General features: G+C 46.6%; 1 protein-coding gene across 2 annotated transcripts in view; it reads right to left on the minus strand.

The window, feature by feature from the left end:
• The window catches only part of B3GNTL1 (UDP-GlcNAc:betaGal beta-1,3-N-acetylglucosaminyltransferase like 1), a 178363-nt gene that overhangs the window by 108409 nt on the left and 45512 nt on the right, over positions 1 to 24442 (minus strand). For both annotated transcript variants that reach the window (XM_044296481.1, XM_044296482.1), the window contains exons 6-7: positions 23837 to 23902; positions 2602 to 2697 (exon numbers count right to left, since the gene is read on the minus strand). In XM_044296481.1, the coding sequence (XP_044152416.1) occupies positions 2602 to 2697; positions 23837 to 23902 (162 nt within the window). The remainder of the gene's footprint in view (positions 1 to 2601; positions 2698 to 23836; positions 23903 to 24442) is intronic.

The raw sequence follows: 24442 nt of genomic DNA on the forward strand, positions 1-24442 counted from the left end.
TATCCAGAGCATTTCATGATACTCTGGCCACTAGATGGCGTACGTCTATTGCTGTGCATGCACAGGACAGTAGATCTACATCTATAGCTGCCCAGGCTACAGAGAAGTCACTCTACGTGGAGCTCGGTTGTGCGTGGATTTCAGTCCTCTGCATGCAGCCTGCGGTGTAAAGCAGGGTGGTCTTGCATGAATACAATTGTACACACATGTAATACGGCAGCAGTTAGCCAGTTTATAAGGCTCGGGCGGGGCATTCTACATTTCAGAGATGTGGAGGGCCCCTTTACGAGAAGCGTGCAGACTCATCTTTGCCATTTCCTGACATTTGAATTTTATCTGTGAGGTCAGAACCTCGTCTTATCTGCCAGCGATACCCAGCGCGGCGCGCTTCCCCCCCAGAAATACTGCGAGTTCCTGGCACACGCACCGCCACAGGGGTTTCACTATTAGTCAGCGATGAACTCGTGTTCCAGATGTAGGCAGGAGGTGCGGGGGCACAGCAGGGTCACGGAGCACGGTGACCCCCCTTAAAGGGCAGTGCCACAACCATCTGACTGGTAAAAAGGGGCTGCGCTGCAATACCAGACACAACCACAGGACTGGGGTGGCGCTGCTTCTGGTGCACAAATCCTGGACAACTCCTTAAACTGCTAGCTGGTCGAGGGGTGTGAATAGCAGGGGGACCAAACGAGATACTTCCGGAAACATACATGATTGTTTGATCAATTTCAAAATCTCTGCTTGCTGCCAGTGAATGCAAACACCCCTGATTGCACCCAGACTCCATACTGCTGGCAGCGGAGAGTGTTTGTGACAATTGCATCCAGCCTTCGATGAGCGCAACCTATCGACAGCACAAATCGCCCCCACCGGGTCCTGATGGTTTGTTACAATGTATCAGTGCAGGTAAACGGTGTCAGTCATTGTCTGGACTGGAAACAATTGTAACAAACCCTCAGCTGTCAGGAAAGAACACAGTCACTGACAGCAAGCAGAGATTGTGGAAACGGTGAGGCATTAAACACAAGGTATACTGGGCAGTTGCAGATGGTATCACAGCCTGTGCCCGCGCCCCTGTGTGACCCGCCGGCCCCTCACCCGTATCCATCCTCCAGTCCACTAATCTGGGTAACCCGATATGCCCTATACATTAAATCTGCCCCCCGCCCGGGCATTATATGGCGGAGACTGACGGCATTACCACTGCTTACCCTAGACGGACAGCGACACATGGGCCGGGGAGGAGGGGGCCGCACCCCCCCCAGGAGGGACAGGAGCCACTTCAAAGGCCGAGCGCTCGACCGCAAGCACCGCACCTGTCCCCGACCTGTAACGCTTAATCCGGGGACATTTACAGGGGATTGGGGGGAGCTGACAGCGGGGGAGGGAGGATTCCCATGGGCTACACGGACGGCGGGAAAGAGGGGAATTTCAGGGAAGAATTCTGAAAGCAGCCCTGGGGGGCGGCGGGGAAGGGGGGGCTGGGACGCAATGATGTGGGGAAAACTGGACGCACATGAGCGCGGCGCAAGGAAAACACGGCTAATCTGGCACTGAGGTGACCCGGCGAATGCTGGATTATCAGGATCTCTGAATGCCAAATAATTGGAGTGTCAGGATCCCAGATTATCGGAACTTCTCATTATCTGGAGACCAGATTATCGGAATGTCCGACTAGCACATTACTGGAATGTCTGGAGAACAGATTATCAAAATGCTTGGATGCCAGATAATCGGAATTTCTGGATATTGGAATCAGAATGTCCTCTTATCAGATTATCAGAATGTAGATACAAATCTATGAGAAGGTGTGGATGCCAGACTATCAGAATTTCTGGATGATGGATTATCAGGTCTGGATACAGAGTATCAGAATGTCCTCATGTCAGATTATCAGAATGTCTAGATACAAAATTATCAGAAGGTCTGGATGACAGGTTATTAGAATTTCCGGAAACCAGATTATCGGACTGTCTGAATGCCCGATTACTGGAGTCTCTGGATGCCAAATTATCAGAATTTCTGGATTATCAGAATGTTTGGATGCAAGATTATCAGAATTTCTCTATGCCAGATTATTGGAATTTCTGCAAGACAGGTTACCTTAATTTATTAGGTGCTGCAAAATCTTAATTTTCGGGTGCCAGATTTTCTTAACTTCAGGACGCCAGATTATCGAGCGCTGTGAATGCTGGATTATTGGAATTTCAATAAACTCCCCAATACACGGGGCTGGAACACAACATTTTGGCACTGTGCTTGTATCTTACAACAGTCGAGTCAATGCTGCGGGTGCTCACAGGCGAGACCGCTATCCGCCCCACTCCATGACATGGCAGACGTGACGTTCGGGACCCCGGAAAAGCTGGGTGACAACCACTGTGGGGGCAGGAAAGGCGGCCATACTGACTGTTACTCAGCTTTCCCACAGTTAGATGAAAGAGAGAGGAAAGAGATATGTTCTGCGGATGTAACGACCACACAGAGGGCTGTATAAACTGAAACACTGTAACAAACCCTCAGCTGGGAGAAGTAACAGGTCTGGAGAGGTTTCCTCTCTGGATGTAAAGATCACGGAGTATGGCGGTATGAAATAGTCACCTGTGTGAGGAGCTGATCGGGCGTCAGGCTGTTGATCCATCGGGTGTAGCGTTCTGTTGCGTCGGGCGGTTCACGTCTCACCCGACATCCAATGATCTGGGAAAAAACGGAAGAGGAAAAGAATCAAAAAGTGAACGGGCGTGAAAGTGGAAACATGCGGCGCTAACTATGGTGACAGCAAAGTGTCTGCTGGTTCTTACTGGAAACTGTCAGCAAGTTGTGGTAACTTCCTATAATAATCAGAGAGTACAGAACCAGTGCAGACCCTGAACAAGTACACAGTGACTGCACCAGCAGAATAGTGAGTGCAGCTCTGGAGTATAATACAGGATGTAACTCAGGATCAGTACAGGATAAGTAATGTAATGTATGTACACAGTGACTGCACCAGCAGAATAGTGAGTGCAGCTCTGGAGTATAATACAGGATGTAACTCAGGATCAGTACAGGATAAGTAATGTAATGTCTGTACACAGTGACTGCACCAGCAGAATAGTGAGTGCAGCTCTGGAGTATAATACAGGATGTAACTCAGGATCAGTACAGGATAAGTAATGTAATGTATGTACACAGTGACTGCACCAGCAGAATAGTGAGTGCAGCTCTGGAGTATAATATAAGATGTAACTCAGGATCAGTACAGGATAAGTAATGTATGTACACAGTGACTCCACCAGCAGAATAGTGAGTGCAGCTCTGGAGTATAATATAAGATGTAACTCAGGATCAGTACAGGATAAGTAATGTAATGTATGTACACAGTGACTTCACCAGCAGAATAGTGAGTGCAGCTCTGGAGTATAATACAGGATGTAACTCAGGATTAGTACAGGATAAGTAATGTATGTACACAGTGACTGCACCAGCAGAATAGTGAGTGCAGCTCTGGAGTATAATACAGGATGTAACCCAGGATCAGTACAGGATAAGTAATGTAATGTATGTACACAGTGACTCCACCAGCAGAATAGTGAGTGCAGCTCTGGAGTATAATCCAGGATGTAACTCAGGATCAGTACAGGATAAGTAATGTAATGTATGTACACAGTGACTCCACCAGCAGAATAGTGAGTGCAGCTCTGGAGTATAATACAGGATGTAACTCAGGATCAGTACAGGATAAGTAATGTAATGTATGTACACAGTGACTGCACCAGCAGAATAGTGAGTGCAGCTCTGGAGTATAATACAGGATGTAACTCAGGATCAGTACAGGATAAGTAATGTAATGTATGTACACAGTGACTGCACCAGCAGAATAGTGAGTGCAGCTCTGGAGAATAATACAGGATGTAACTCAGGATCAGTACAGGATAAGTAATGTAATGTATGTACACAGTGACTGCACCAGCAGAATAGTGAGTGCAGCTCTGGAGTATAATACAGGATGTAACTCAGGATCAGTACAGGATAAGTAATGTAATGTATGTACACAGTGACTGCACCAGCAGAATAGTGAGTGCAGCTCTGGAGTATAATACAGGATGTAACTCAGGATCAGTACAGGATAAGTAATGTAATGTGTGTACACAGTGACTGCACCAGCAGTATAGTGAGTGCAGCTCTGCAGTATAATACAGGATGTAACTCAGGATCAGTACAGGATAAGTAATGTATGTACACAGTGACTCCACCAGCAGAATAGTGAGTGCAGCTCTGGAGTATAATACAGGATGTAACTCAGGATCCGTACAGGATAAGTAATGTAATATATGTACACAGTGACTGCACCAGCAGAATAGTGAGTGCAGCTCTGGAGTATAATCAAGGAGGTAACTCAGGATCAGTACAGGATAAGTAATGTAATGTATGTACACAGTGACTGCACCAGCAGAATAGTGAGTGCAGCTCTGGAGTATAAAACAGGATGTAACTCAGGATCAGTACAGAGTAAGTAATGTAATGTATGTACACAGTGACTGCACCAGCAGAATAGTGAGTGCAGCTCTGGAGTATAATACAGCATGTAACTCAGGATCAGTACAGGATATGTAATGTAATGTATGGACACAGTGACTGCACCAGCAGAATAGTGAGTGCAGCTCTGGAGTATAATCCAGGAGGTAACTCAGGATCAGTACAGGATAAGTAATGTATGTACACAGTGACTGCACCAGCAGAATAGTGAGTGCAGCTCTGGAGTATAATACAGGATGTAACTCAGGATCGGTAGAAGATAAGTAATGTAATGTATGTACACAGTGACTGCACCAGCAGAATAGTGAGTGCAGCTCTGGAGTATAATATAGGATGTAACTCAGGATCAGTACAGGATAAGTAATGTAATGTATGGACACAGTGACTGCACCAGCAGAATAGTGAGTGCAGCTCTGGAGTATAATACAGGATGTAACTCAGGATCAGTACAGGATAAGTAATATATGTACACAGTGACTGCACCAGCAGAATAGTGAGTGCAGCTCTGGAGTATAATACAGGAGGTAACTCAGGATCAGTACAGGATAAGTAATGTATGTACACAGTGACTCCACCAGAAGAATAGTGAGTGCAGCTCTGGAGTATAATACAGGATGCAACTCAGGATCAGTACAGGATAAGTAATGTAATGTATGTACACAGTGACTGCACCAGCAGAATAGTGAGTGCAGCTCTGGAATATAATACAGGATGTAACTCAGGATCAGTACAGGATAAGTAATGTATGTACACAGTGACTCCGCCAGCAGAATAGTGAGTGCAGCTCTGGGGTATAATACAGGATGTAACTCATGATCAGTACAGGATAAGTAATGTAATGTATGTACACAGTGACTCCACCAGCAGAATAGTGAGTGCAGCTCTGGAGTATAATACAAGATGTAACTCAGGATTAGTACAGGATAAGTAATGTAATGTATGTACACAGTGACTGCACCAGCAGAATAGTGAGTGCAGCTCTGGAGTATAATACAGGATGTAACTCAGGATCAGTACGGGATAAGTAGTATAATGTATGTACACAGTGACTGCACCAGCAGAATAGTGAGTGCAGCTCTGGAGTATAAAACAGGATGTAACTCAGGATCAGTACAGAGTAAGTAATGTAATGTATGTACACAGTGACTGCACCAGCAGAATAGTGAGTGCAGCTCTGGAGTATAATACAGCATGTAACTCAGGATCAGTACAGGATATGTAATGTAATGTATGGACACAGTGACTGCACCAGCAGAATAGTGAGTGCAGCTCTGGAGTATAATCCAGGAGGTAACTCAGGATCAGTACAGGATAAGTAATGTATGTACACAGTGACTGCACCAGCAGAATAGTGAGTGCAGCTCTGGAGTATAATACAGGATGTAACTCAGGATCGGTAGAAGATAAGTAATGTAATGTATGTACACAGTGACTGCACCAGCAGAATAGTGAGTGCAGCTCTGGAGTATAATATAGGATGTAACTCAGGATCAGTACAGGATAAGTAATGTAATGTATGGACACAGTGACTGCACCAGCAGAATAGTGAGTGCAGCTCTGGAGTATAATACAGGATGTAACTCAGGATCAGTACAGGATAAGTAATATATGTACACAGTGACTGCACCAGCAGAATAGTGAGTGCAGCTCTGGAGTATAATACAGGAGGTAACTCAGGATCAGTACAGGATAAGTAATGTATGTACACAGTGACTCCACCAGCAGAATAGTGAGTGCAGCTCTGGAGTATAATACAGGATGCAACTCAGGATCAGTACAGGATAAGTAATGTAATGTATGTACACAGTGACTGCACCAGCAGAATAGTGAGTGCAGCTCTGGAATATAAAATACAGGATGTAACTCAGGATCAGTACAGGATAAGTAATGTATGTACACAGTGACTCCGCCAGCAGAATAGTGAGTGCAGCTCTGGGGTATAATACAGGATGTAACTCATGATCAGTACAGGATAAGTAATGTAATGTATGTACACAGTGACTCCACCAGCAGAATAGTGAGTGCAGCTCTGGAGTATAATACAAGATGTAACTCAGGATTAGTACAGGATAAGTAATGTAATGTATGTACACAGTGACTGCACCAGCAGAATAGTGAGTGCAGCTCTGGAGTATAATACAGGATGTAACTCAGGATCAGTACAGGATAAGTAGTATAATGTATGTACACAGTGACTGCACCAGCAGAATAGTGAGTGCAGCTCTGGAGTATAATACAGGATGTAACTCAGGATTAGTACAGGATAAGTAATGTAATTTATGTACACAGTGACTGCACCAGCAGAATAGTGAGTGCAGCTCTGGAGTATAATACAGGATGTAACTCAGGATCAGTACGGGATAAGTAGTATAATGTATGTACACAGTGACTGCACCAGCAGAATAGTGAGTGCAGCTCTGGAGTATAATACAGGATGTAACTCAGGATCAGTACGGGATAAGTAGTATAATGTATGTACACAGTGACTGCACCAGCAGAATAGTGAGTGCAGCTCTGGAGTATAATACAGGATGTAACTCAGGATCAGTACAGGATAAGTAATGTAATGTATGTACACAGTGACTCCACCAGCAGAATAGTGAGTACAGCTCTGGAGTATAATACAGGATGTAACTCAGGATCAGTACAGGATAAGTAATGTAATGTATGTACACAGTGACTGCACCAGCAGAATAGTGAGTGCAGCTCTGGAGTATAATACAGGATGTAACTCAGGATCAGTACAGGATAAGTAATGTACACAGTGACTGCACCAGCAGAATAGTGAGTGCAGCTCTGGAGTATAATACAGGATGTAACTCAGGATCAGTACAGGATAGGTAATGTATGTACACAGTGACTCCACCAGCAGAATAGTGAGTGCAGCTCTGGAATATAATACAGGATGTAACTCAGGATCAGTACAGGAGACGTAATGTAAGAGTCTGTTGGAATGAGGCAGGACAGGTATGTATTATGTAGGCTGATATAAGGGTTAATACAGAAGGCCCTCATGACGTGTTTGTGGTGTGGACAGGACACGGCAATGAGTAATGACAAGGACGATGAGTTTCTGCCCAGGAATGTATGATACGGCAGAAATCTCCCCCTAGCTCTTACCCCAATAGGAAGAAAAAGTTTTCTAAAATGTATGCTCCTGAAGGGTTCACACAGGAATGTGAGAGTATAATAATCCGGATTATTGGGGTACACCCCAGGGATCAATCATCCTGCCCCCTGTACATGTTGTCATCTGCTACAATGTATCAGCGCAGAAGACCTGTCTCAGTCTGGAGTCCGAGATGTCTAGGCCACAGAGGACTGCCTAACTGAATGCAAACCCTCAGCTGGGAGAACTATTCGGCCAGTACTGGTTCTGACTATTTGTCAACAGCAAGCAGAGATACTGAAACCACTGAGTAACTTATTCACAAAGCTGCCAAACTTTTTATTCTACAAGTATGAAGCTTTGGGTATATGAAAGGCGCTGGGGGGAGTCAAGCGTCCTGACATATGGGAAGTTACGTGACACTGAAGGGCAGCGCCGAATCTCCAGGGAGGCCCCTTTAAGTGAATAATGCGGCCCCGGTGAAAGCTTCACACCCCTCCATTACTGGGCTAATGGAATTAGGAGTGGGGGGTGACTGATGAATGAAGGCTACACGGCGCGGCGCGGCCACTCATCTGGATATAAACACGCCAACACCTGCTCAGGGATCACATCTGGGGGGGGCTCCTGTATGACAGTCCACACTATACGGATGGCGTCTGGTGCCGGATTATCAGATGCCGGACTGAAGACATTTTACCAGTGACATTACTGGGATAGCTGTGGCGTCGGCTCTGAAATCCCAGGAATTTTTATTTGTCACCAGACGCTGATTATTGCCGCTTCCCCCACTTCCCGCTCATACAATGTGCAGCTAATTGAATTGTAATTAAACGAGGAGAATGCAGGACAGATGTGAGGGGGGGATACAGCCCGGCAGGCGGCAAATACAACATACTGCATGGTACACAGCAACAGAGCATGTGTGTGTGATGTGTACAGCGAACAGTATAAGTGTGTGTACACAGGTATCATGTATACAGCTGGAGTGTGTATCATGTATACAGTGTGTGTACACAGGTGTGTATCATATATACAGTGAGTGTACACAGGTATGTATCGTGTATACAGTGTGTACACAGGTAGGTATCGTGTATACAGTGTGTACACAGGTAGGTATCGTGTATACAGTGTGTACACAGGTAGGTATCGTGTATACAGTGGGTGTGTACACAGGTAGGTATCGTGTATACAGTGGGTGTGTACACAGGTGGGTATCGTGTATACAGTGGGTGTACACAGGTGGGTATCGTGTATACAGGGTGTGTACACAGGTAGGTATCAAGTATACAGTGTGTACACAGGTAGGTATCGTGTATACAGTGTGTACACAGGTAGGTATCGTGTATACAGTGTGTACACAGGTAGGTATCGTGTATACAGTGTGTACACAGGTAGGTATCGTGTATACAGTGGGTGTGTACACAGGTGGGTATCGTGTATACAGTGGGTGTGTACACAGGTGGGTATCGTGTATACAGTGGGTGTGTACACAGGTGGGTATCGTGTATACAGTGGGTGTGTACACAGGTGGGTATCGTGTATACAGTGTGTGTACACAGGTGTGTATCATGTATACAGTGTATGTACACAGGTGTGTATCATGTATACAGTGTATGTACACAGGTGTGTATCATGTATACAGTGTATGTACACAGGTGTGTATCATGTATACAGTGTATGTACACAGGTGTGTATCATGTATACAGTATGTACACAGGTGTGTATCATGTATACAGTGTATGTACACAGGTGTGTATCATGTATACAGTGTATGTACACAGGTGTGTATCATGTATACAGTGTGTACACAGGTGTGTATCATGTATACAGTGTATGTACACAGGTGTGTATCATGTATACAGTGTATGTACACAGGTATGTATCATGTATACAGTGTGTACACAGGTATGTATCATGTATACAGTGTATGTACACAGGTATGTATCATGTATACAGTGTATGTACACAGGTGTGTATCATGTATACAGTGTATGTACACAGGTATGTATCATGTATACAGTGTGTGTACACAGGTAGGTATCATGTATACAGTGTGTGTACACAGGTGGGTATCATGTATACAGTGTATGTACACAGGTATGTATCATGTATACAGTGTATGTACACAGGTATGTATCATGTATACAGTGTATGTACACAGGTGTGTATCATGTATACAGTGTATGTACACAGGTATGTATCATGTATACAGTGTATGTACACAGGTATGTATCATGTATACAGTGTATGTACACAGGTAGGTATCATGTATACAGTGTATGTACACAGGTATGTATCATGTATACAGTGTATGTACACAGGTGTGTATCATGTATACAGTGTATGTACACAGGTATGTATCATGTATACAGTGTATGTACACAGGTGTGTATCATGTATACAGTGTATGTACACAGGTGTGTATCATGTATACAGTGTATGTACACAGGTAGGTTTTATGTATACAGTGTGTGTACACAGGTAGGTATCATGTATACAGTGTGTGTACACAGGTATGTATCATGTATACAGTGTATGTACACAGGTATGTATCATGTATACAGTGTGTGTACACAGGTATGTATCATGTATACAGTGTGTACACAGGTAGGTATCATGTATACAGTGTATGTACACAGGTATGTATCATGTATACAGTGTGTACACAGGTAGGTATCATGTATACAGTGTATGTACACAGGTATGTATCATGTATACAGTGTGTACACAGGTATGTATCATGTATACAGTGTGTACACAGGTATGTATCATGTATACAGTGTATGTACACAGGTGTGTATCATGTATACAGTGCAGGATGCGAGTCCTGTACAGGTGTTATACATGGATGGGGTGCGGTACGATACGTGCCGTACATGCAGCGCGGCAGCTCCCACCGCTTACACGGAAGGTTACACATAAAGAAGCCGTGTCCTAATATCTGCGCGCTTCCTTCCTATTTCTGGGTAATAGATTTCCTCCGCTCGTCTCCATACATGTATTAGCGGTGTACGATAGCGCCGGCCCATACCCCAGCGCAGTACACAGGATGCAGCGGCACACCGGACCCTGCCAAGATCAGGGAATGTTTCAGTTTCTGGGAAAGCTGGGTGACGATACATTACAGCTCCCGCAGAGGTCGTCACCCAGCTTTCCTGCAGCCCTGAACTGCACATCGACTCCATACTGTACAGGTTTATCAAACGGTCGGGGAAAGCTGGGTGACTACCTCTTTGGGAACGGTAAAGCCGGCCATCTCGGACACACACTACTTTCCCAGACTCCTGAACGACAAATCCCTCGAGATGTTTAGGAATATTGCAGCACTGTGTCGCCAGATACTCTTCCCATTCAGGGATCCGGGAAAGATGGGTGACCATCTCTTTGGAAACTTAAATGACGGCCATATTGGTTTCCACCCAACTTTCCAGGGAACAGATGGACTTTTATTTATTAATATTTTTACATTTAAAGGGGAAGGGCTCCTTAAACTTCCATATGAGTAGGGGAAAGTAGGGAGGACGTGAATACTTTCCCATGGCTGGCGACAGAGATTTGGGGGGGGGACAGGGGGACAGGAGTAAATCACAGGGGCCCCGAGCTGTTGTGTACACCTAAATTTTGTAACCCAAGCCGCCCGGGGGAAGGGGGGGGGGGGGGGGGGGTTCAGCGGGAGGAAACATTCTAGTTTTTATATTCAGCGGCTGAAAAACCCATCCCGATGAGAGTTTGTCACAATGTATCAGGCATCTACGTCTCTCGCCCTGATACATTGTAACAAACCCAGCAGCTGTGTGAAAGTGAGAAGGATTTTCAGAATACTGATCGGTCTGGATCCTCAGCTGTGAGAAGTATTCAGTCTGTTGAGGTTTGCTGCCCCATGGCGTAAATATTGGATCTGGCCAGCCACTTACAGCAAGCAGAGGTTTTGAAAATGGTGAGGAACTGCTTACTGCACGATGATTACATCTTTATAGGATGTATTCCTTTAAACAGTGCCGTCCACACAACCCAAGTTCGGTGTAGAGGTCACACTGCGCTCCTGCATAGGATGGCGCTGTGGCGATCATGTGACCAGTGCGCAGGGGCCACAGAGGGGATCCCGCTACCGGCAAAATGATGGGAAGGGTAGTACACTGAGAAACTCCCTCCTAAATGATCTTCTTGTCATTTCTACGTTCTCGTTTATAGCTTGTGCTTCTGTTTCTCACCATTTTCAATACCTCTGCTTGCTGCCAGAAACTAGAAACATTGTTTCTAAAAATGTAGACGCATAAATCTAACACTTCTCACAGCTGAGGGTTTGTCACAATTGTGTCCGTCTCTAGACAATCCTCTGTGCGCCACGCTGCCCGGCAGATACATGTTGCCTGCACTGACACACTGTAACAAAGTATCAGGGCAGGAGAGAGAGGTGTGCTGCTCTTGAGCCTAGCTCACAGAGGACTATCTAGACGGATACAAACCCCCAGCTGTGAGGAGTGTTAGGTCTGCGCAGGTCTTCTGCCCTTAGGTGTAAAGAAGAATGGTACTATTCTCTGACAGAAAGCAGAGATCTTGAATTGAATGCCAAGTATAGGAGAAAAGCATTCGGCGTGTTAGAGGCACCAGAAATCAATGTATAGAGCGTATATTAGCCAGGATGGGGGGGATATCCCAAGGCAGCACAGAAGAGGCGTCACCCAGCTTTCCCAGGCACCTGGATGACAAGAACAGGCAGAGGGGCCTATCAGGATCCCGGGAAAGCTGGGTGATTACCAGGTCACCTTGCCTGGCCACAGGTCAATAAGAAAAGCATGCAATACCTGCCAGTCTGGAGATCTGCAGTGAGGAAGGAAGATAGATCACAGTACTTTCTGTTCCTGGGAAAGCTGGGTGACAAGCCAGACCCCTGAACAGCAAAAAACTGCTCCTCTATTCCACAATATGGAAAGCGGTGGATATAGCAATGCATAAAGGAGATAGATTTGCCATTCAGGAGCCTAGGAAAGCTGGGTGAAATCACTAAATGTCGTGTTTCCAGTACCGTATGCATGGTCTGCGTCATATTAATACCCACAGTTGTAGCTGAACATGTTGGGTTTTTTTCTGGGGGGTGGTGCATAGATTTCTGCAAAACTTCCCCCCTTCTCCCAATATCATATCCCAATGAGGTTTATGTGGGGTGCACACATTTTTGTATACCCATTATATTCTAAAGTGCTTTCTGAGGGGGTCAAAGAATTTTGCAACATCATCAATATCATATTCCAATGTGTTCTTTTTGAGGGAGGGAGGGTGCAAAGGCTTCTCACTTTTTCCCCCTTTCCCAATATGTTTTTTTGGGGGGTGCACATACTTTTGCCTTCACCATTATATCCCAAGTGCTTTCTGAGGGGGTCAAAAGACTTTCACAACACCCTCCATGTCATATGCCAATGTGTTCTTTTGGGTGGTGGGTGCACAGGCTTTGCACCCCCCCCCCCCCATGTTGTTTTTAGGGGTACACATACATTTGCATACCCTATTATATGCCAAAGTGCTTTCTGAAATAGTCAAAGACTTTTGCAACAGCCTTAAGATCAAATGCCAAAGTGTTCTTTTTGGGGGCGAGTGGACAGGCTCCCTCCCTCCCCCCCCCCCCCTAAAGAGGCACAAAGGTTTGCCTCTCCCATTATATCCCAAAGTGCTTTATGGAGGGGTCACAGACTTTCCCAACGCCATCGATATCCTGTCCCAATGTGTTGTTTTTGGGGGCAGGTGAACAGACTTTTCTACCCCACACCCGTTTCCCAATAGGGTTCTTGGGGACGCACAGGCTTTCCGAGGGGGTTCAAAGACTTTCGCAACACCCTCAGTATCACATCCCAATGCGTTACAAGATTTTTCACCTTCTTCCCTATATGATTTTTGGAAAGCACAGACTTTCCCAATACATCTTTTTGAGGGGGTCACAAACTTTTGCAACACCCTCAATATCATATCCCGATGTGGTGTGGGGGCTTTACCATGTCTTGTACCTGGGCAGGTATGTATAATGATACACAACACAGTGGCGTACAGGCGGCGGATGACATCATGCCCCGGCACTGCGGACAATAGATTCTGCTGTGACAGAGTCGCACTGCATGAGAATGAAGAGGCATTGCAATGTCACGCCAACAAATGGTGGCTCAGCCTGGCGACAAACGCTCCTGAATGTTAAGTGGCTCTAATTAAAGACGAGGGGGCTCTGCCCAGCATTATAATTATTTAATTAGGGAGGATTCTGCTCTGATTACCAGTGACGAAGCCCAATTTTCGATTCATCCATTGGGGGAGATGGGGGGTGATCAGAGCCGGTCGTGTTGAACAGACCCCGCTAAGCTGCTGGCATGGACCTCTGCCAGGAGGAGACGTGGTGCCAAGCACGGACTCTCCCACAGAGGAGACAACGACTTCTGCGAGAAGAGAAGGTGATTAATAAATTAAGTAGAGTGGCCTGTGAACCGAGCAAATGGTCACTTTTCTTAACGATTTTCTCCGGATAAGAGCTCGCTGTAAAGCGACAGCTGCGCCGTTGTCGTAATAGTGAGATCCGCCTTGACGGGCGCATAAATTACACATTCATGTCGGGGTGGAGTGGGGAGGGGTTCACCCAGGATTATCTTCAAGGCTCACGTTCTTAGTATGGGATGCCAAGAACATCCCCAGAAAGTATTCACCCCCAGGTTATACACCCTAGTTCACACTGATCTCCATTTATTCAGTGGTAAAAAAAATAATAATAAAACGCCCAACTAAATTTACATTTTTTACGACATCTAAGACAACTGTGAAGCGACTGTAGCATGTAGACACTACTTTAGTGGTGAAACAGTAGGATAAAATTTACACAGCTTTAAAATCGCTCTGCATGGGAGGGGCATATTTAGTGTCAAACAGATGATTGGACTTTGTGTATAACTGTGGACGTCTTTTCCCAAAGGGAAATTCAGACTGAGATTTTTGCATTGCAGATTACAAGCAACATACAGGGAAATCCTGGAGGAAAACCCGCTGCAGACTACTAGCAACATACAGGGAAATCCTGGAGGAAAACCCGCTGCAGACTACTAGCAACATACAGGGAAATCCTAGAGGAAAACCTGCTGCAGACTACTAGCAACATACAGGGAAATCCTGGAGGAAAACAAGCTGCAGACTACTAGCAACATACAGGGAAATCCTGGAGGAAAACCCGCTGCAGACTACTAGCAACATACAGGGAAATCCTAGAGGAAAACCTGCTGCAGACTACTAGCAACATACAGGGAAATCCTGGAGGAAAATAAGCTGCAGACTACTAGCAACATACAGGGAAATCGTGGAGGAAAACAAGCTGCAGACTACTAGCAACATACAGGGAAATCCTGGAGGAAAACCCGCTGCAGACTACTAGCAACATACAGGGAAATCCTGGAGGAAAACCCGCTGCAGATTACAAGAAAATTACAGGGAAATCCTGGAGAAAACCCCACTGCTGACTACCAGTATCTTACAGGGAAATCCTGGAGGAAAACCCGCTGCAGACTACAAGCAACATACAGGGACATGCTGGAGGAAAAGCTCCTTTAGCCTACAAGCAGCATCCAGGGAAATCCAGGAGAAAAACCTGATGCGTACAACAAGCAGCATCCAGGAGAAAAACCTGCTGCATACTGCAAGCAACATCCAGGGAAATCCTGGAGGAAAACCCGCTGCAGACTATAAGCAATATACAGGGAACTCCTGGAAGAAAACCTGCAGCAGACTATAAGCAATATACAGGGAAATCCTGGAAGAAAACCTGCAGCAGACTACAAGCAATAAACAGGGAAATCCTGGAAGAAAACCTGCAGCAGACTGCAAGCAACATACAAGGTAATCCTGGAGGAAAACCTGCTGCAGACTACAAGCAATATACAAGGAAATCCTGGAGGAAAACCTGCTGCAGACTACAAGCAACATCCAGGGAAATCCTGGAAGAAAACCTGCTGCAGACTACAAGCAACATCCAGGGAAATCCTGGAAGAAAACCTGCAGCAGACTACAAGCAATATACAGGGAAATCCAGGAGGAAAACCTGCAGCAGACTACAAGCAACATACAAGGTAATCCTGGAGGAAAACCTGCAGCAGACTACAAGCAACATACAAGGAAATCCTGGACAAAAACCTGCTGCAGACTACAAGCAACTTACAGGGAAATCCTGGAAGAAAACCTGCTGCAGACTACAAGCAACTTACAGGGAAATCCTGGAAGAAAACCTACAGCTGTCACGACTGTGACTGATCCAGACAGGTCTGGGAGGAGAAGGTCACAGCGACTTGCTACTCGCGATAGCTTGCGAGTTTGCTCTGTGGTTCAGGGTATGTCATCCGGGTTTTGCCTTGTGAACCTTTTTGTCCTGACTGGGAGTTTGTAGGCATCCTTCTCAGGTGAGTCCTGTCTGCCACTCCCAGCTACTATATTAGTTTCAGTTTCACTTGCAGTCATTGCCAGATATAGTCCTTACTTCCAGTGTTATTCTGACCTTTGAAGGAGATCGTTTGACGGTATTGCTGTGGAGCTCTTGTCTGGCGTGGACTGTCGTTATTGGGATCACCTTCTCTGCTCGTGACTGGATAAGTCTATCTCTGTTATAGATTGTTTGTTTGTTGCTGTCTTCCCCTATTGTTCTCCTAGACATGAGTGATGGTGACTAGTGCTCCCATCTGCCTTTCCCCAGTCTAGTCTTGCTAGGGTGACTGAGGGTTTAGGTATCCTGCTTGCCGCACGGGTTCACACCCCGTCTAGGGTATCAGGGCAGACAGGTGCCAGCTTAGGGTTAGTCAGGGGTGGCCGTTCTATCTCCCGTCCATAGATAAGGGTCCCCCTTCCCCTCCGTCTGGTACGACACGACTGCTGCTGGGACAGCGGTCGTGACAACAGCAGACTACAAGCAACTTACAGGGAAATCCTGGAAGAAAACCTGCAGCAGACTACAAGCAATATACAGGGAAATCCAGGAGGAAAACCTGCAGCAGACTACAAGCAACATACAAGGAAATCCTGCTGCAGACTACAAGCAACTTAGATATTGTATTTTAGTGATCTGGATAAATTAAAACGTAGCTTTTATTATAGCTCTTTAAGATAAATTAGATTTTGTTCCTCAAGTTGAAAAGAGGTAGGTAATTACAGATTGCTCGCAGTGTGCCATAGTCTGACGGGACTTTTACTGAGGGCAACGATAAAATGTCCACGATGACAAGAAATGATGCAACTGGTGTACTCGTATAAATTAGATTTTGTTCCTCAAGTTGAAAAGAGGTAGGTAATTACAGATTGCTCGCAGTGTGCCATAGTCTGACGGGACTTTTACTGAGGGCAACGATAAAATGTCCACGATGACAAGAAATGATGCAACTGGTGTACTCGTACAGTGATGCCCCAAGGCCTAGGCAACCAGAGCGGTGTACATTAGCATCCAAACCGCAAGATAGTCAAGACGTTGGCACACATTTGCGCCAGCATCTAACGCATCAGAGGTGGACATATGACAAGTTTGTTGTGAAACACTTGTCATATGTCCACCTCTGATGCGTTAGATGCTGGCGCAAATGTGTGCCAACGTCTTGACTATCTTGCGGTTTGGATGCTAATGTACACCGCTCTGGTTGCCTAGGCCTTGGGGCATCACTGTACGAGTACACCAGTTGCATCATTTCTTGTCATCGTGGACATTTTATCGTTGCCCTCAGTAAAAGTCCCGTCAGACTATGGCACACTGCGAGCAATCTGTAATTACCTACCTCTTTTCAATTTGAGGAACAAAATCTAATTTATCTTATAGAGCTATAATAAAAGCTAAGTTTTAATTTATCCAGATCACTAAAATACAATATCTAAGATTTATGTGAGTGATTATATGTGAATAATCCATATTCAACTTCAATTGAGACTACAAGCAACATACAAGGAAATCCTGGAGGAAAACCTGCTGAAGACTACTAGAGAACTGGAACATGGAAGATGTTTTCTCCTTGAAGACTGTGACCCAAAATATAAAGCAAGATTGCTTTAAGAGTTCATTTTTCACATGTTCTGTTGCAGAAGTGACCTGACTACAAGTGTCTGCCCAGTAAAACTTCCCAAAGTATGGGAAGTTGTACTCAGCAAATTACCATACCTATCCAGAACCATTTCTAGGCCTCAGGATGGGAGAAGTAGTACTGTGCGGCAGACTCGTCACAGAAGAGACAGTCCGAACTTTCTCCAAAAGGGGAAGTCGTACTGTGCACCACATCGAAGTACATTTCAGGACTTGGACTGAGTAGTGGAAATCCCTCAGATCGCGCCCATGTTACATGACAATGCCGAATCCGCTGGACACTCTTTGATCCCCCGGAGAGAATTACTTCCCCTGGAAGCGTCCGGCACAGGGAGAGGAAGGGGAGACAGGGGGGCATATTTTCGTCTTAGCAGAATGTAAACAGAAGAAGGGCAGCGACTCATCTCATGGAGGGAGATCGAGGGATGTAGCAAAAGGCGTAACCGCAACACCTTTCCTGTCAGCCCAGAGATGAGCCGAAAATCTGGATCTGCGACAAGAAAAACATGAAGACCGCTATTCTTAAGTCTCCGGGTGAAGAGATGATTCCTTGGGAGGGGAAATCCCGCAAAAACAAACCTCCTTCATTTAATCGGGCCTGGGCCGTGCAAGATGTCCCCTGCACGCAAACCAATTTACTTTTCTAATCTTCCATCGGTTCCTAATTTCTCTCCATAGTCCCTGTTGAACGCCAAGATCAATACACTATTGGGGGTCATAACCACCTTGGTTTTGGGGTGTCCACTATCCATCAGAACATGTCATGGTGGAGGGTGGCCTGATCTATCAAGGATCTTCTCATCAGTGGGGACAAAGAAAATTAAAAACGTGAAAACTGATTTCTAGAATCGTATTTCTAGGCTAGGATACGAACAATTGAAGATACAGGCCCGAAGCATGAGGCTGCACTACTGAGAGGTCCCGATGACAATATTTCCCATTCTAAGTCAGGTCAAGAGCAGTAGACATTGACAGAGATGGTGACCTGGATCCACACCAGGTGCCTGTTGTCGTCAGACTCTCAGTACTGCAGCCTCAGGCTTTGGCCCCAATTGCCGACAATTGTCAGAATGTTATCGCCTGCACGTGTCACATACCACATGTCGTTCTTTACACCGCGCTGCGTGCTCTATAGCTGTAATTACACACAAATTTTTGCTACACCCAGGGCGCTACTCCCCAGGAGGATTTCAGGTGGAGTCTCATGCCGCATGCCCGGCCAGCCATTGTATTTATTCCAGACAGCGGCAGCGGCCGAGGCTTGTGTCATGTTCACCGTCTGTAGGCCTCGCTCATCGACACTCTCTAAAAGTAAAACTTTCATCACTGCCTACAGCAACCAATCACAGCTCAGCTTTCATTTTACCACAGCAGTTTCAGAACTGAAAACTGCGTTCTGATTGGTTGACAGCTCAGCTTTCATTTTACCACAGCAGTTTAGAAATAAAAGCTGCGTTCTGATTGGTTGACAGCTCAGCTTCCGTTTTACCACAGCAGTTTAAGTAATGAAAGCTGTGTTCTTATTGGTTGCTATGGGCAACCAAAGGAGTTTTGATAAAAGAGGCCCTTCTTAGGCGTGTAGGCAATGTTCATTTGGAATGAGAGGATAAGAAAACACCAGCAAGATATTTAAAGGGGTTCTCCAGATGGGAGTCAGAAAGCTGCCCATGTGCAGCGCTTTCATTTATTAATATGGAAGCTATTCAGATTTGGTCACCGAAAGCCATGACGGCACAAGTACCGGCCGTGTGTATCACATGTGCTGGATTGATTAATAATGTCTGTTGCATAGGGACAGGAGAGGCTGCAATAGACTCTTACAATGGATTGGTCATGTCTGTTCTGTGCCCCCTTTGCACAGTCGATTTGTAATGTCTGCTCTGAGCGATTGGTATACGTTGGCCACAATTTTTTGCTCCTTTATAGGGGCGATTTGTGATCTCTGTCCTATACGAAGGGGTATTATATTATACAAAGCCTCAGCTGCTGCACAACCTCTTTTAAAGGAAGAGGGGGAAATGTATGATCCCATACGTTAATCTTTTTCTACAGAAGGGCGGCAGATTATCGCGTGGTGGCATAATTTCACGAATACCAATTCAATGACAGCGCTTCCTACGAAGGGTTAAAAACACCGCAATCCAATTAGGGGCCGATTCCCACGCACAGGATCCCCACTTGCCAAGATTCCTACAGTGTAATTAGAGGCCGAGCAGCAAATTAACTTTTGTGCTGTATCCAAACGGCATTGTGAAGCGCTCAGGGCTCGGAATTAGCCTCCCGTGACAAGACGACCGTACATAGGGGACGCCACAGGAACACCACCGTACAGAGAGGGCTAGAGAGACAGCACGCAACAGTGAGAGTGCCATACAGAGACAGGGGACAAGACAAAAGAGAGAGTGCAACAGAGAGCAAGTGGGAAGAGAAAGAAAGCAAGCAAAGGAAAGGACAAGTGCAACACAGAACAGGTGAAGAGAGAGAGCGAGCAACAGGGAGAAAGGGAGAGTGCAACAGAAAAAGAAAGATAGCAACAGGGAGAAAGGGAGAGTGCAACAGAAAAAGAGAGAAAGCAACAGGGAGAAAGGGAGAGTGCAACAGAGAAAGAGGAACAGAAAACAACAGAGAGAAAGAGAGTGCAACACAGAAAGAGGGAGAGCGAGCAAAAGGGAGATAGGGAGAGCGAGCAACAGGGAGAGAGGGAGAGTGCAAGAGAGAAAAAGGGAGAGCGAGCAAAAGAGGGAGCGCAAAAGAGAGGGAGAGCGAGCAAAAGGGAGATAGGGAGAGTGCAAGAGAGAAAAAGGGAGAGCGAGCAAAAGAGGGAGTGCAAAAGAGAGGGAGGGCGGGCAACAGGGAGAGGAGAGAGTACAAGAGAGAAAGAGGGAGAGGAAGAAACAGGGAGAAAGGGAGAGCGCGCAACAGGGAGAAAGGGAGAGCGCGCAACAGAGAGAAAGGGAGAGCGCGCAACAGAGACACAGGCATAGAGCGCAAAAGAGAGAAAGGGAGAGCGCGCAACAGAGAGAAAGGGAGAGCGCGCAACAGAGAGAAAGGGAGAGCGCGCAACAGAGAGAAAGGGAGAGCGCGCAACAGAGAGAAAGGGAGAGCGCGCAACAGAGAGAAAGGGAGAGCGCGCAACAGAGAGAAAGGGAGAGCGCGCAACAGAGAGAAAGGGAGAGCGCGCAACAGAGAAAGGGAGAGCGCGCAACAGAGAGAAAGGGAGAGCGCGCAACAGAGAGAAAGGGAGAGCGCGCAACAGAGAGAAAGGGAGAGCGCGCAACAGAGAGAAAGGGAGAGCGCGCAACAGAGAGAAAGGGAGAGCGCGCAACAGAGAGAAAGGGAGAGCGCGCAACAGAGAGAAAGGGAGAGCGCGCAACAGAGAGAAAGGGAGAGCGCGCAACAGAGAGAAAGGGAGAGCGCGCAACAGAGAGAAAGGGAGAGCGCGCAACAGAGAGAAAGGGAGAGCGCGCAACAGAGAGAAAGGGAGAGCGCGCAACAGAGAGAAAGGGAGAGCGCGCAACAGAGAGAAAGGGAGAGCGCGCAACAGAGAGAAAGGGAGAGCGCGCAACAGAGAGAAAGGGAGAGCGCGCAACAGAGAGAAAGGGAGAGCGCGCAACAGGGAGAGCGAGCAACAGGGAGAAAGGGAGAGCGAGCAACAGGGAGAGTGCAAGAGAAAAATAGAAAGCGAGCAACAGGGAGAAAAGGAGAGTGCAACAGAGAGAGGGAGAGCGAGCAATAATGAAGAGTGCACAATAAACAGGAAGAGCAAACAATATAAAGGGAGAGCGAGCAAGAGAGCATGCAATAGAGAAAGAGGGAATAAACGGGGGCATGCAATAAACAGGGAGAGTGTGCAACAGAGAAAGAGGGAGCGCAAGAGAGGGAAAACAAGCAAAAGTGGGAGAGCGTGTAATAAGGGAAATGAACGTGCAGTAGGGAAAGAGTAAGGGGGCATGCAACAGCGAGAGAGGCACAGAGCGTGCAACAGAAAGAGTGACACAGCAAACAAGCAGCAATAAGAGCAAGCACACAATAGAGAGAGCGAGCATGTAACAGGCAGATAATAAGCCTGCAACACAGAGACAGGCAAGGACATGAAAAAGACAGCTTAACCGAGCAATGAAGAGTGAGCGCACAACAGAGTGGACAACTGAGCAAGGGAGAGAGAGAGCATGTATGCGACATAGAGCAAGTGCACAAGTCAAAGAGCAAGCGAGCAACACTATGAACAAGCGCAAAACACAGACAAAGCAAGTGAAGAACTATCTCTGGGTCAATAAAAAGTGAACACCATGTTCATGTTAACACACAGGGTGGAGACAACGCACATCTAAGATTTAGGCCCCCTGCACACGAATGTGCACCCCGTGGTCGTGCTGCAGCCCGCAAAATGCGGGCCGCAATGCACGAACACAGTCCGTGGGGAAGCCGCAGCGAATTGCGGACCCATTCATTTTAATGGGTCAGCGATCTGGCCATTCTGCAAAAAGATAGGACATGTTCTATCTTTTTGCGGAACAGAAGTACGGGATGAAACCCCACGGAAGCACTCTGTAGTGCTTCCGTAGGGTTCCGTTCCGTGCTTCCGTTCCGCATCTCCGGATTTGCGGAATGCCCACGGAACGGCACCTGTGTATTGCGGATCCGCAAATACGGTCCGCAGTACGGCAACGGGAAGTGTGAGTCTTCACTGTAGTTTAGCCATTCTATTCATGAACCAGGAAGCCCAGGATGAACAGATCTATAGCTTTTGCCAAAAAAGCAGTGCTCTTGACTCTGCGCTACAGGGCACAGAAACATGGTGAGGGTGTTCCCCGGCAGAAGATAAAGCAGTGGGCAACCGCCATGACGCAGTGGTTGTGCGTGGTTATATAACCAGTGCCGTCAATCTTCTGCGGCGTCTTTTGCTCCCGATATCTGATGACACAGTCCAATCAGTGGCAAGCCCTCATACAGAACGCAGCGAAGCGTGGAAAGAAGAGAGGACAATTGGAGCAGAGATGCGGGTGCCTCCAAAACTGACTCAACCACATTCATTGCAGCTGATTAACCCCTGCAGTGCCACTTGTAGTGGAGATACCAGGATGACTACCATCATTAGTGGATATTCACAAGATCATATGAACCCAAAACAAAGAGGAGATGCCACCCAGGTTACCACAGACTGCTTTTCTGTATGTCAGTCTTCACTGCAGTTCTGGCATTCTACTCATGTATCGGGATGAACACAGACCTACAGAACTGGGGTCTTAATGAGGCTCTGAAATGAAGATTTTGATGGGTGTCTGTCCTCAGCCAAAGATAAATTTCCCAGCTATTCTCTCGCTGCCAAGCTGCGGTGGTCAGAGCGGAGTAACGCTCACGTCATGCAGTGCGACCACGCGCCATACCAAAGTGCTGGGAAACAGGCGCAGTATAAACAGTGGTTCCTGCGTGGGCGCGGGAAAAAACCAACATAGCCAAATCCGACTTCTATACTCTATCATAACGCACGCGGACAGGCCAATCGAGGTGTGCGGAAAGCCGGGTACTGCAGCGGCAGCCATGAGCGGTTGTCTGCGGTGGACCCTATAGCGTAGATTACAAAGGTGAAAAACGCTTTTTAATATCTTACTTCTAGGCCAAGATCTGACCATTTGAAGTTACAGGCTTGAAGCCCGACGCTGCACTACTGAGACATTATGACAATAAGTCCCGATTCCTTTCAGATGTCATGGAGGTTTTGTTTGGATCCAAATCGGAGTCCACCTGAAGATCTACCTGCTGTCTACACGTGGTCACGGCGCTGGCACGGCGTCTGGAGAGCTGAGGGTTGTGGGTAATTGCTTTTGCGGCCGATTTCACTCAAAGCCAACACAAAAATAACCCTGCGCGCTCTCTGTTGTCCGTCCAACCGGCACGGACTAGGTCTGCGGTGTCAGGAATGCGGCAAGGCACCTCCTGCGCTGCACCTTGATGGAATGCTGACATTCAGGGCCTGTAAGTGAGCGGCTGCCCCCCACAGATGTTAGATACCGGACCAAACGTGTTCTGTCCCATTATAATGGGCTCGGCACTAATATAACACGCCGGTAACTATGGCAACTGGTACCATCATAAAGCAAAAGAGCAAAGCGACTCCATATGGGAATACTCACAGTGTCCGGCAAGCGCTGCGCTGCCTCATACTGCAGCCGGACTCTCCGTGGCATCATGACATCATCCTGCAGGAAGAGAGAGAGATGTGATGTCATCAGTCACACGAGGCATATTACATAAAATATTATATTTTACATTATAAATTCTATGTTATGTTATATTAGCTATGTTATAAATGATATTACTTCATGATATATTATCTATGTTAGGCTACTTTCACACTTGCGGTAGCCTTTTCCGGCAGTTTCCGTGCTACCGCAAGTCCACCGTGCCGCCAGATGCCACCTTTCAGCATGTTTGCTGTGCTGCAGCTGCATCTCCAGCCCGTCCCCACTATAGTGAATGAGGCTGGAGTGGACTTGCGGTAGCACGATCCAGCATGCTGTTCCCCTGCCAGAAAAGGCTACCGCAAGTGTGAAAGTAGCCTTATATATTAAATTACCTATCATTGATATATTATTATACTTGCAGAAGGACCCGGCTTCGCGTGGGTATATTTCATCTATTTCTTTTAATGTTTGTGTGTGTCGTTGAAAGATATCGACAGTGACCTCTACAGCACCCCGCCCCTTTAACAGTGAACTCCACAGTCCCCCACCCCTTAA

This window comes from Bufo gargarizans, chromosome 6 (genome assembly GCF_014858855.1).
Source record: "Bufo gargarizans isolate SCDJY-AF-19 chromosome 6, ASM1485885v1, whole genome shotgun sequence".
Classification (NCBI taxonomy): domain Eukaryota; kingdom Metazoa; phylum Chordata; class Amphibia; order Anura; family Bufonidae; genus Bufo; species Bufo gargarizans.